Genomic DNA, 12,643 nt, shown 5'->3' with positions numbered 1-12,643 from the left:
TCATTCTGATTATTTAAATAAATGTCTTTGTGAAATAATACTCTCTCTGCAATGATGACCTTAACAGTACACTTTTCAGCTGGGCACACAAGGCTCACTCCTATATCCTAGCTATTCAGGAAGCTGAAATCTGAGATCTGAGTATTGCAATTTGAAGCCACCCCAGACAGCAAAGTCCATGAGACTCTTATCTCCAATTAACTACTCAAAAGTTGGATGTGGAGCTGTGGCTGAAGTGGCTCATTGAGCACCAGCCATAAGCAGAAAAAGTTGAAGGACAGCATCTAGGCCCTGAGTTGAAGTTCCAGTACTGGCACCAAAAAAAACAAAAACAAAAATGGTGAAACAAACTTTTTTTGCATTCAGTGTAAGTTGCAAATCTGCTTCAGGATTAGCCAGTATGCCCTGGCCCTAAGTTTTAAGAATTGGGTCCTGAATTTACCAAGGAGGCAAGGCTAGGCTTTTTCTGAATGGACAGGGCAGAGACAGGAGCATTACTCCTTGAGGGAGGAACAAGCACAGATAGGCATGGAGGAGGGACACAGACATGGCAGAAGAGGCACATTAAACATGCATTCAGCCCAAACCAGGGCATTAGGTTATTCACTATGCAGAGTCCAGAGACTAGTCAAGAACTTTAATGAAACAAGCTGTCATCTTTTTTTCTTTTTGTTGTTCATGGAGCCTGAACTCTGGGCCTGGGCGCTGTCCCTCCGCTCTTCAGCTCAAGGCTAGCGCTCTACCACTTGATTCACAACACCATTTCCGGCTTTTTCTGCTTATGTGGAGCTGAGGAATTGAACCCAGGGCCTCATCCATGCAAGGGAAGCACTCTACCACTGAGCCACCTTCCCAGCCCCACAAGTTGTCATCTTAAAAAAAAACAAAAAACAATTTTTAATTCAAAGTTTACTGAACTGATGATAACTTTTAAATCTTTAACTGAATTACCTACAAAGATGTTAATCTCTAAATTAAATTAACATGGCAACCATGACAATAAATCCATAAAGTATTAATAAGTTTTAAATACTTAAAGTTACCTGTCCAATTTTACATACTTTAATTAATAAATACTTTATACTAAACTCATAGTCTGTAATAAAGGCAGATAAGTAAAGAATATCTCAAATATGCCAGAAGCCAGTGGCTCACATCTGTAATACTAGGTAGTCAGGAGACTGATACTTGAAGAATCACAGTATAAAGCTAGCCTGGACAGAAAAGTCTGCTAGACTTCATCCCAATTAATCAGAAAATACTAGATTGGAGGCATGGCTTCAGTGATAAGAGTGCCAGTCATAAGCAGGAAAGTTAAGAGCTTGAGGCCCTGAGTTCAAGCCAAAAAATGAAAGACAAAAAAAATGTCCCAAATCTGGTTGAGAAATTTTATGATAGTCACAAAGAATGCAATACTTTTCATTTTGATAGAATAGAATTCCATTTAAGTATTATCACAAATGAAAGGTAATTATCTAGACCTCAGGTAGGTATATTTACTTTGCAAGTCAAGGCTTATGTAAATACAAAGAAAGAATATTCATAGCCATAAAGACAACTGTTAAAATGTTTTAGTTTGATATGAATCTAAACACTATTAGAAATACCATGCCAGGAGCCAATAACTAACACCTGTAATCCTAACTACTCAGGAGGCTGACGTGTGAGGATCATGGTTCAAAGCCAGCCTGGTCATGAAAGTCTGTGAGACTATTATCTCCAATTAATCACAGAAAAACCAGACGTGGCACTGTGGCTCATGAAGTAAGGGTGTTAGCCTTGAGCAAAAAGGAGCTCAGCTAGGCATTAGTGTGGCTCACACCTGTAATCCGAGCTACTCAGGAGGCTGAGATCAGAGGATCAAGGTTCAAAGCCAGGCTGGCAAGAAAGTCCTTGAGATTCTTATCTCCAATAAAGCACTAGAAAACCAGAAGTGGCAGTGTGGCTCAGACTGCAGAATGCTTGCTTTAAGCTAAAGAGCTGAGGGATAGCACTCAAGCCCAGAGTTCAAGCCTCATGACCGACAAAAAAAAAAAAAATGTATTATACACATAGTCAACATAGCGAAACAAAATACCTTTTTACAAATATTTAAAGATGATCAAAAACCACTTAAAAAAAAACATTTAGAAGATAAGGCAGATTTTTAACTTGTAACAGTGGTTAAGAGATTCTCCAAAAGGCAGATAAAGTTTACCTAAAATAACTATCAGATTACCTTCCTAATTAACTTCTCTCAGACACTCACACAGGTCACAACAGCAGCCCAGGATTACTGTTGAAGTTAACTTTTTTTTTTTTTGTAGGTCGTGGGGCTTGAACTCTGGGCTTGGGCGTTGTCCCTCAGCTCTTCAGCTCAAAGCTAGCACTCTACCACTTGAGCTATAGCGCCACTTCTGGTTTTCTGGTGATTTATTGGAGATAGTTTCACGGACTTTCCTGCCCAGAGTTGGCTTTGAACCGTGATCCTCAGATCTCAGCCTCCTGAGTAGCTAGGATTACAGGCATGAGCCACCAGCACTCGGCTTGAAGTAACTTTTTGTTTTGTCAGTTATAGGACTTGACAGCACCCTGGGTGCTGTCATTTAGCTTTTTTGCTCTGCCACTTGAGCCACACAATTCCACTTTCCACTTTTTGGTGCTTAATTGGAGATAACTCTGACTATTCCTGGACTAAGCCTGGACTGGCTTTGAACCACAATCCTCAGATCTCAGCTTCCAGAATAACTAGGATTACAGGCATTACAGGATTACCAGCCCCCAACCTGAATAACTTTTAATGCTAGGAAGGGTCTTTACACCCATCAGGTATACACAAGCTCTTTTAAATAATTTAATACAAAGCCAGGCACCAGTGGTTCATACCCATAATCAGAAGGCTGAGATCTGAGGATCACAGTTTGAAATTAGTCTGTGCAGGAAAGTCTGTAAGCCTCTTATTTTCAATTAACCCACCAAAAAGGCTGAATTGGAGCTGTGGCTCAAGTGGTAAAGCACTAGCCTTAAGCAAAAAAGCTCAAGCATACATTCAAAGCCCCAGAACTAGCTCAGGAAAGAAAAAACCCAAAAGACAAAAAAACAAAACATCTTCAAATTACAATGCACACCAGTACTTTCATTAAAACCTTTATGTATAATAATTGAGAAAGCATTTATGTTTTGACAGATATTTAAAGGCCGTAGTTTTCTTCATTGACTATTATTGTTTTACATGGCCAATTTTTGGGTCCTCTCTATTTTATAAATGACTGCACAGCTGGGAACAAAATAAACTGACCTTGATATAGCTGTGTAGGCGAATGTGTAAACTATTTTGGAAATTAAGTACAATATATTTTTCTTCCAACTTCAATAAAAATATTTTAGTACTGCAAAAAAAAAAAAATTCTATGTAAGCAGAAAACATCCTTACCACAGGTGCTGCATTTGGAGCTGGTCGCTGTTCAGGTGCCCGCCCTTCCTCTCTGGCTTTTACAGATTGAAGAATTGCAAAAATATTCTTGGAAAAGTTCTGCAAAATAAATGAATTCTAATTAAGTGCATCCAGGTACACAAAGGCAATAAGCAGTTTGGAATTAAGCGTTCTTCCTGTCGGTTCTTCCCTATTGTACCCCGGGTTTACTTACTAATGCTATGGCAAGGAGGATATGGGCTGTCTCCACAGGCTCACAACTGGAGGCTTCTGTCTCAGTGTGATGATACTGAGGTGGTGAGACTTAAAAAAATGTGAAGCCTAGCCGGTGCCAGTGGCTTAGGCCTGTAATCTCAGGAGACTGAGAACCGAGGATCCAGGTTCAAAGCCAGCCCAGGCAAGAAAAGTTCATGAGACTCTTATCTCCAATAAACCACCAGAAAACCGGAAGTGGCGCTGTGGCTGAAGTGGTAGAGCACTTCAGCCTGAGCTGAAGAGCTCAGGGACAGTACTCAGGCCCAGAGTTCAAGTCCTACAACTGACAAAACAACAACAACAAAAAAAAAACCCATAGCATACAGAAAATCAGTTTGCAAAATGTACAAAAAGACAATAGTAACATTGTTTTAAGGACTGGAGGCATAGCTCAAATGCAGAGCTCCCATTTTGAAAGCTCAGGGCCTGAGTTCAAATCCAGTACCAAGAAAAAAGTGACATTGTTTTAAATTTCTTTAAAATTCCTAGTTTAAGAATAATTCAGCGGTATTCTGTTATTTACTTCTCCACCCAGTATTTATTGTGCTTATTAATAGTCAAAGAACAATCTAGCCTCACAACTAGAAAAGGGAGAAATGTAGTATAACTTTGCAAGTAATTGTGAATATTCCTTATTTTATATCACACCAATGTTATTGGTGTGGAAAACATCTTAAAATTGATCTATCTTGCATTTTGTTTTTTTGGGAACTGTTACTGTAATTTGAACTCAAGGCCTGGGCATGCTACCAATGGGCCACAGCTCCACTTCCTGCTTTTATTGGTCAACTAGAGGTAAGAGTCCTAGACTTTTCTGCCTGGGCTAGCTCTGAGCCTTGATCCTCTGATCTCCACCTCCTGGGTAGACACCAGCACATGGTCATCTTGCACTTTAAATGGGCTTTTCCATGTAGTATAAAGTAGCAACTAATTATTTTTAAAACATTTGTTTCTATGTTTGTTTGAATCCATTTATTAACATTACTCATTAAAGACTCACTAGAAAAGAAAGCTAATATCATCAGACTAATAGAAACAACCTTCTTAAAACTAATTTTCTCATAAAATCTCATATTCTATTATTGTTTGGGGGTTTTTTTGTCTTTTCTTTTTTGGTACTGGGAATCGAACCCAGGACATAGTGTATTTGCCTAGCAAGTGAGCTAGCTACATTCCATTCTATTATTGACAACAAATGCTCACAGCTGTTTTCCTTGAATTAACACTTCATTTTCAAAAAATATCTGTCAAATGCCCAAGTCTAGTTACTTACACAAAAAATAAATGAGTTTTGACAGAAAGAGTGAGAGAAGGGGAAAGACAAACTAGAATACATTGTAAATGAATATAGGAAAGTAACAATAAAATCCTTCCCTATAAAACTAATGTAAGCTAATAAAAAAAAGATACCAAACAAAGCCTTTCTACAAGAGTAATTTACAAAGCAGCTGATTCAACTAAGTCAGATATTAGCACAGGTGCTGTTCATGAAGTCAACCATAGTATTTTGGTGTGCAGGCCTGTTTTATCCATTCCAATTGTATCACACCAAATAATAGAAGAAACAAAGATCAAGATTTAACCAGACTTCATCATTATCAGTGGCTGTAGAACACCACCACAACTAGTGTTGTGTGGTGCTGCTGTGGTGACACACGCCATGGGCACGCAGACTTAGCAACCACTGCTTCTGTACCATCATGGCAGGGAGAAATGCAAATGAAATCACAGTCTACTGGGAAAACTGAAGAAAAACAAATCTACTTTAAAAAAACAACAAACTGGGCTGGGAAGTGGCTCCGTGGTAGAGTGCTCGCCTCACATGCATGAGGCCCTGGGTTCGATTCCTCAGCACCACATGAGCAGAAAAAGCTGGAAGTGGCGCTGTGGCTCAAGTGGTAGAGCGCTAGCCTTGAGCTGAAGAGCTGAGGGACAGTGCCCAGGCCCAGAGTTCAGGCCCCACACTGGACCAAAACAAAAAAACAACAAACTGAGAGACACAAACACTAGAAGAATAAACGGAAACATCATCAGATACTTTTGCATGGTAGAATTATAGATGATCTCTTCCTTTACTGATCTTTTTCATGGATTTTTCAACAAACATATACTACTATGGTTTGAACAAGTCCTCCAAAATATATCGTCAGTGCAACAGTGCTGAGAGCTGAGATCTTTTGGAAGTGATCTCTAAGACAGCATATGGCTGGAAGAGTGCTTCCTGAGAAAAGCAGGAGTGCAGTTTCCTTCTCACTCAGGAGAGCCTCCCTGACCAGACACAGTGTCCTTACCTGGGACTCCCCAGCCTCCAGAACAGTCACCCACAGACAGTTCTGATCATCATAAATGACTCAATTTGTGCTACTGTTACAGAATAAAATGTATGATTTAATGGCATTATAAAATTAGGTTGCATTATTTGGGGTGTTTTAATACAGGTATACAAAAGAATGTATTTCTATTTCTCATGATAATTTAAACCTTTCTAAACTAAGAAAAACAACAACAAAAAAAAAGGTCCTGTTTGCCAGGAATAATGAAGGTATATCTAAAATCTGTAAGATTAGAGTTTAACAGAAAAAAAAAAAACAGTATACTGAGAGATTATCAGCCAGAATGTTTACTTTCAATTTTTTTAAATTTAATACAGAAGCAAACCTAGATAACAATGAGTAAATTATCAACTTATTTTTTAAGTACAGTGGAACCAGTAACATTAAATTAAATTAGATCACTAGGTTTTTGAATTGTAGTACAATTCTGCCACCTAGAGCTTAAAGAAAAATGTTCATCTCAGTTATTTGAAAATTCGCTGTTTGGGCTGTGAATGTGGTTTAGTGGTAAAAGGCTTGCCTAGCATGCATGAAGCTCTCGGTTTGATTCCTCAGTACCACATAAACAGAAAAAGCTGAAAGTGGTGCTGTGGCTCAAATGGTAGAGCGCTAGCCTTGAGCTAAAGAGCTCAGGGACAGCACCTGGGCCCAGAGTTTAAGCCTTACAACTGACCAAAAAAAAAAGAAAGAAAATTCACTGTTTGATGTGAAAGAAAAAAAGGGAGGGTACCAGCTGCTTTATTTACTCTAAGTTTAAAATTTCCAAAAATTATCCGGATCTCTATAAGCCACAGTATGTTTCAAGAATTAGCCATATTAGGTAATGAAAACAAATACGTAGATCATTTGATTGTAACAAAAGTAGAAAATGAAACTTTTCTAAGCACCAGATTTCATCAACAGTCCTAAGTTCTGAAGGATGATTCTTTACTTATAACTTGTAAGTTATATTATTCTTTACTTATAACATGATTTAAGGAACTGAAAGGTCTTTGTACAAGTACTTAATATAAAACAAGCCAGGAGCCAGTGGTTCACATCTGTAATCCTAGCTACTCAAGAAGCTGAGGGGCTGGGAAGGTGGCTCAGTGGTAGAGTGCCTGCCTTGCATGCATGAGGCTCTGGGCTCAATTCCTCAGCACCACATAAGCAGAAAAAGCCAGAAGTGGTGTGTGGTTCAAGTGATAGAGTGCTAGCTTTGACCTGAAGAGCTGAGGGACAGTGCCCAGGCCAACAACAACAAAAAAAGCTGAGATCTGAAGATCAAGGTTCAAAACCAGCCTGGACAGGGAAGGCTGTTGGACTCTCCAATTAACCACCAAAAAAACGGAAGTGGTGCTGTGGCTCACAGTGGTAAAGCACAACTCTTGAGAGAAAAAGCTCAGGGATGGGCTGGGAAGGTGGCTCAGTGGTAGAGCACTTGCCTTGCATGCATGAGGCCCTGGGTTCGATTCCTCAGCACCACATAAGCAGGAAAAAAAAAGCCGGAACTGGCGCTGTGGCTCAAATGGTAGAGTGCTAGCCTTGAGCTGAAGAGCTGAGGGACAGTGCCCAGGCCCAGAGTTCAGGCCCCACGACCAGACCAAAAAAAAAAAGCGCAGGAAGCACGCCTAGGCCATTAGTTCAAGCCCTACCATCAACAACAACAACAAAAATATGTTGATGAGTGAAAGAAAAACAGGAAGAATTCTTTTCTTTATGCACTTCAGTAACAGCTTTCTTTTCTTTGTGCGTACATGCCTTTCCTGGGGCTTGAACTCAGGGTGTTTGGGCTTGAGCTTTCTTTTCCCCTCAATTCTACCCCTTGAGACAGGTTCCACTTCCAACTTTTTAGCAGTTACTTGGAGACAGGAGTCTCAGGAACTGGGCTGGTTTCAAAGTGATAGATCTCAGTCTCCTGAGTGCTAAGATTATAACTGCATCACAGGCACCAGGTATAACAGCTTGACTCTTATATGGCACAAAGAATTTAAGGCTATGGGGTCATGAGGAAAAAACTGGGAGAGAGCCAAGGAAGGGGTGACATTGTCCAAAAATAATGCACTAATTGGGCTGGGAAGATGGCTCAGTGGTAGAGCACTTGCCTTGCATGCCTGAGGCCCTGGGTTTGATTCCTCAGCACCACATAAGCAAAAAGAAAAAAGCTGGAAGTGGTGCTGTGACTCAAGTGGTAGAATGCGAACTTTGAGCTGAAGAGCTGAGGGACAGCGCCCAGGCCCAGAGTTCAGGCCCCACAACCGGACCCAAAAAAAAAAAAATGCACTCATTACATAAGTTATGAAATGGTAACCCTCTGTATATCACCTTTAGAGCAACAAAAAAAAACAATTTCTTTTAAAAATAATTTAAGGCTAAAATCCAAAAATTCAACAATCAAAACCAATCTGAACTAGATGTTGGGTAGACGTCTATACTACCAGTACATCTGAAGCAAGAAGGTCATGGCTTCATGGCCAGCCTGCCTCAAACAGGGATTCATCCTGTTTTATTTCCAAGTATGAATCCTTTGGCTGTACAGATACAAATGCACAGAACTGTAGCGTGTCTTTTAATGCATTATTTCTAACAGTGATAAGAATAAAAGGGAAGAAAAAGAAAAGGAGGATGGAGAGGATAACAGAAGAGAGGAGAGGGAAAGGAGGCAAAAAAGGAACAGAGCAAAGGGAGACAAACTCCAAATTCCTGGGGCAAAAACAAAGTAACATTTCCATCAATAAGGAACTAATAAATGCCTACAATCCAAAGAGAACATAATGTATAAAGACAATAATTATTTGTTGACTAATGTCTGAATGTCCCTCTGTATGAAAAAGAATTATAGTGATTATATCAGTTCTCCAAAGATTCAGAGAGCTTTTCATCAGCATTCCACTACATCAAGTTTAGACAAAACTCAACTCAACATGAAAATTAGGCCACATTTTGATTCGTAATTGATGCATGAAGACTTTGAACCAGATTTTTTCAGCTTATTCCATCCCTATGAATGGAACAGCCTATATGGCCACAAAGATTTCCAAGACATTCAACTTCAACACTCCACCAAATCCCATTTTAAACAATTCTGTAACTAAGGAATGAGTAACATTTTAATTACCTTTCCTGTACTCTGTAAGATAGTTGTTCGTGTTCTCCACACCCTCTCTCTGCTGACAATATCTCGGGTCACGTCCACCTCAGCATCCACAAAACTCCTCTGTTTAAGGGCAGTTATATCATCATCTAGATCAGTCTTGATAGTAGATCTTTTCTTAGCCATAATTTTGGCTTTGATTGCAGCAATTTTTTCCACTGACATAGCTTCAGACAAAGACCTAAAAGCAACTTATTCTTAAACTTTTGCAGCAGAGATTGCTTAAGCATATCATATCATTTATTATAAAATTCCCATAAAAAGCTTACATAACATTAAGATTTTATCTGTAGAATTGATATACTTGAGTGTCACACAGGAGTTCATGTAGGTGTCAGTGGCTCATGCCTGTAACTGTAACTACTCGGGAGGCTGATATCTGAGGATTTCAGTTCAATGCTAGCCCTGGCAGGAAAGTACCTGATTAACCACCAAAAAGCTGTGGCTCAAATGGAAGAACACTAACCTTGAATAAAAAAGCTCAGGGACAGCGCCCAGGCTGAGTTCAAAAAAACTGTTGTTCCTGAGGTCTCCCATGAGAACTAGAACTCTGTCTGGAATTAGAACTGAGGCCTCTTTAAAAAAAAAAAAAAAAAAACACTGTAGCAAAGAGCCATATTCCCCCAGACTTTGAATGAAGCCAAGTTGAAAAGTAGTGGACTAATTTGACATACACCTATAATAGAAGTGGAAGACTGAGATTCAAAGCCAGCCCAGGCAGAAAAGTCCATGAGACTTCCTGTCTAATTTACCAACAAAATGTCTAACTGGAAATGTGGTTCCAGTGGCAGAACACTAACTGCAAACAAGCAAGTGCGCCAGAGTACAAGGCCTAAGTTTACACACCAGTATCATCTTTTAAAAAAAAAGGACAGAAGTAACAGACTAATTAATCTGGCAGAAGAAATTTTAATGAAGCTCAGTATACAGGCACTAAGGCTATAGTTGCTTTAAGCCAAGTTAACAGAATCGTGAGCAAAAAGACAATTACAACTGGGTGCTGGAGGCTCACGCCTGTAATCCTAGCTTCTCAGGAGGCTGAGATCTGAGGATCAGAGTTCAAAGCCAGCCGATGACTCTTCTCTTAAATTAACCACCAGAAAACAGGAAGTGGCACTGTGGCTCAAGTGGTAGAGCACTCACCTTGAGCTGCAGAGCTGAAGGACAGCACCAGGCCCAGAATTCAAGCCCCACGACCAACCAAAAAAAAGACAACTAAAAATGTCTGAAAATTTTGAACTTTCCTAAAAAATAAACATATAATGCCAAGCATGGCTTGACATGAACAGGCCTCTGTGACATACATCTATGAGATACTGTTTTTACATGCATAGTTAATCTAAAAATAGCTAAGGAAGTATGGAGACTTCCACCCAGTTTCTTTTTCTTTTTTTTTTAATTTTTTTTTGGTCCAGACATGGGGCCTGAACTCTGGGCCTGAGCGCTGTCCCTCAGCTCTTCAGCTCAAGGCTAGCACTCTACCACTTGAGTCACAGCACCACTTCTGGCTTTTTTCTTTTTGCTTATGTGGTGCTGAGGAATCGAACCCAGGGCCTCAGGCATGCAAGGCAAGCACTCTACCACTGAGCCAACTTCCCAGCCCCCTCCACCCAGTTTCAAAGGAAGGTCTGTGAGGCCCAGCAACTTATGGCAGGGTCAGATCTCTGGAAACAGGTAGAGAGGGCAATGCATGAAACAATGAAGGTAAAGCCAAGGCACAATCTCTAAAAATTATGGAGATGCCAGGAATGTGGAATGTCTGCTGCGCCTGAGAGTCCCACTGAGCTTCCGGTGGCAAGACCATTATAGTAGGGCTGCAGACCACTGGAGCTCACTTCCTGACACAACACCACTGGGTCAGACATGGCTCTGCAGAACGTACTATCTGCCCTGCTGGGTTCTGATCTTGCTTTGGTCCCATTCCTCCTTTCAGAATGGGAATGCTTACTCTGGTCATTAAATGTTCTAGGCATGTATTATGCTTTTGAAATGTTATGGAGGCTCACCGCTAAGAGCTGTCACAGGGAGTGACAGCCTCAAAAGAATCTTGAACATTAGAGAAATGGGAGACTTTAGGACCAAAGGGGGGAAAGTTATGGTTTAATTATGAAATGACTCCAGCAGGTTCATGTGTTAGACAGGACATTGTGGGGGGCACCTGACTGAGAACAAGCCTCCCTCTGGGATCAGAGGCTTTGTCTTACTACACACACAGGCCCAGAAGTAATGGAGTCAAGTGGCACTGATAAACCTCTGAAATGGTGACTCAAAATGAATCTTCCATCATTTTATCAGGTATTTGTCACACAGTTGTAAACGCTAAACTGTGGTATATAATCTAGAAATAACAAGTACACAGGAGGGGCTGAACATGGTGGCCCATACCTATAATTCCAGCTCTGCAGGAAGTGGGGGGGTGGATCATAGTTCAAGGCCAACCCAGGGAAACAAGGCAGGCATTGTAATTCATGCCTATAATCCCATCTACGTAGGTGACAGAGGTAGAAGGAATATAGGTCAGAGATAGCCCAGAGCAATACGCGTGAGACCCTGTCTGAAAATTAAGCAAAAAAAGGCTGTAGATGCCGCCCAAGTGGTGATGCACCTGCTGAGCAAGCTCAAACCCTTGAATCTAAACCCCAGTCAGTACTGACAAAAAATAAAAATAAAAAACAAAATATACAGTAAGGCAAGTACAGCCAATAGCATGCTATTTTATATCAAGGAACAATCACTGATGGGGTCCAAGGGACAACTCATTTCCTGCACAAGGAAACAGAGGCATGGAATGGATGGAGATAAATGTAAATGCAGATAGCATTTCCCATATGCACTCCTTAACTCCTCTCCACTAAAGAAACCCTTACCTGATCTGCTCAGTCTGCACAATTCCTTCTTTATGGCCCTCCAGCCGGGCAGCCAGTCTCTCTTTATCAAGGCGCACACACTCTTCATCCTGGAAACAATCACTAGTTAGTAAACATTTCATTTTTATTTAATTTTGAAGAAGTAAAATCACCACACACAGATTTTTCTTACCAAAAATCCCCTTTGCAGTTCCAGGTATTCCTGTACTCAAGCCACCATTACAACTGTGTGTAAAGTCACACAAAGATGGAAACTAACCACAAACATTCCTTAACTTAGGGTGTGACTCCACTCTGATACACCCAAGCTAAATTAAAAATGCTCATTACTCCGGAGGCTGAGATCTGAGGATAGTAGATCAAAGACAGTCTGGGCAGAAAGTCTACAAGACTCTACTTCCTAATTAATCACCAAGAAGCTAAAAGCAGAGCTGTGGCTTAAGTGGTAGAGAGACTGCCTTGAGCAAAAAAACCCAGGGATGGGGCTGGGAAGGTGGCTCAGTGGTAGAGCACTTGCCTTGCATGCCTGAGGCCCTGGGTTCAATTCCTCAGCACTACATAAGCAAAAAGAAAAAAGCCGGAAGTGGTGCTGTGGCTCAAGTGGTAGGGCACTAGCCTTGAGCTGAAGAACTGAGGGACAGTG

General features: G+C 40.6%; 1 protein-coding gene across 1 annotated transcript in view; it reads right to left on the bottom strand.

The window, feature by feature from the left end:
* The window catches only part of Cdc73 (cell division cycle 73), a 92,192-nt gene that overhangs the window by 65,571 nt on the left and 13,978 nt on the right, over window positions 1-12,643 (bottom strand). The window contains exons 6-8 of the mRNA XM_013017291.1: window positions 12,001-12,089; window positions 9,098-9,314; window positions 3,413-3,511 (exon numbers count right to left, since the gene is read on the bottom strand). Coding sequence (XP_012872745.1) covers window positions 3,413-3,511; window positions 9,098-9,314; window positions 12,001-12,089 — 405 coding nt within the window. The remainder of the gene's footprint in view (window positions 1-3,412; window positions 3,512-9,097; window positions 9,315-12,000; window positions 12,090-12,643) is intronic.

Source organism: Dipodomys ordii, unplaced genomic scaffold, assembly GCF_000151885.1.
Source record: "Dipodomys ordii isolate 6190 unplaced genomic scaffold, Dord_2.0 Scaffold35, whole genome shotgun sequence".
In the NCBI taxonomy this organism is placed as follows: domain Eukaryota; kingdom Metazoa; phylum Chordata; class Mammalia; order Rodentia; family Heteromyidae; genus Dipodomys; species Dipodomys ordii.
Note: the sequence above shows the minus strand (reverse complement) of the source record. Positions and strands in the feature narration are given on the sequence as shown.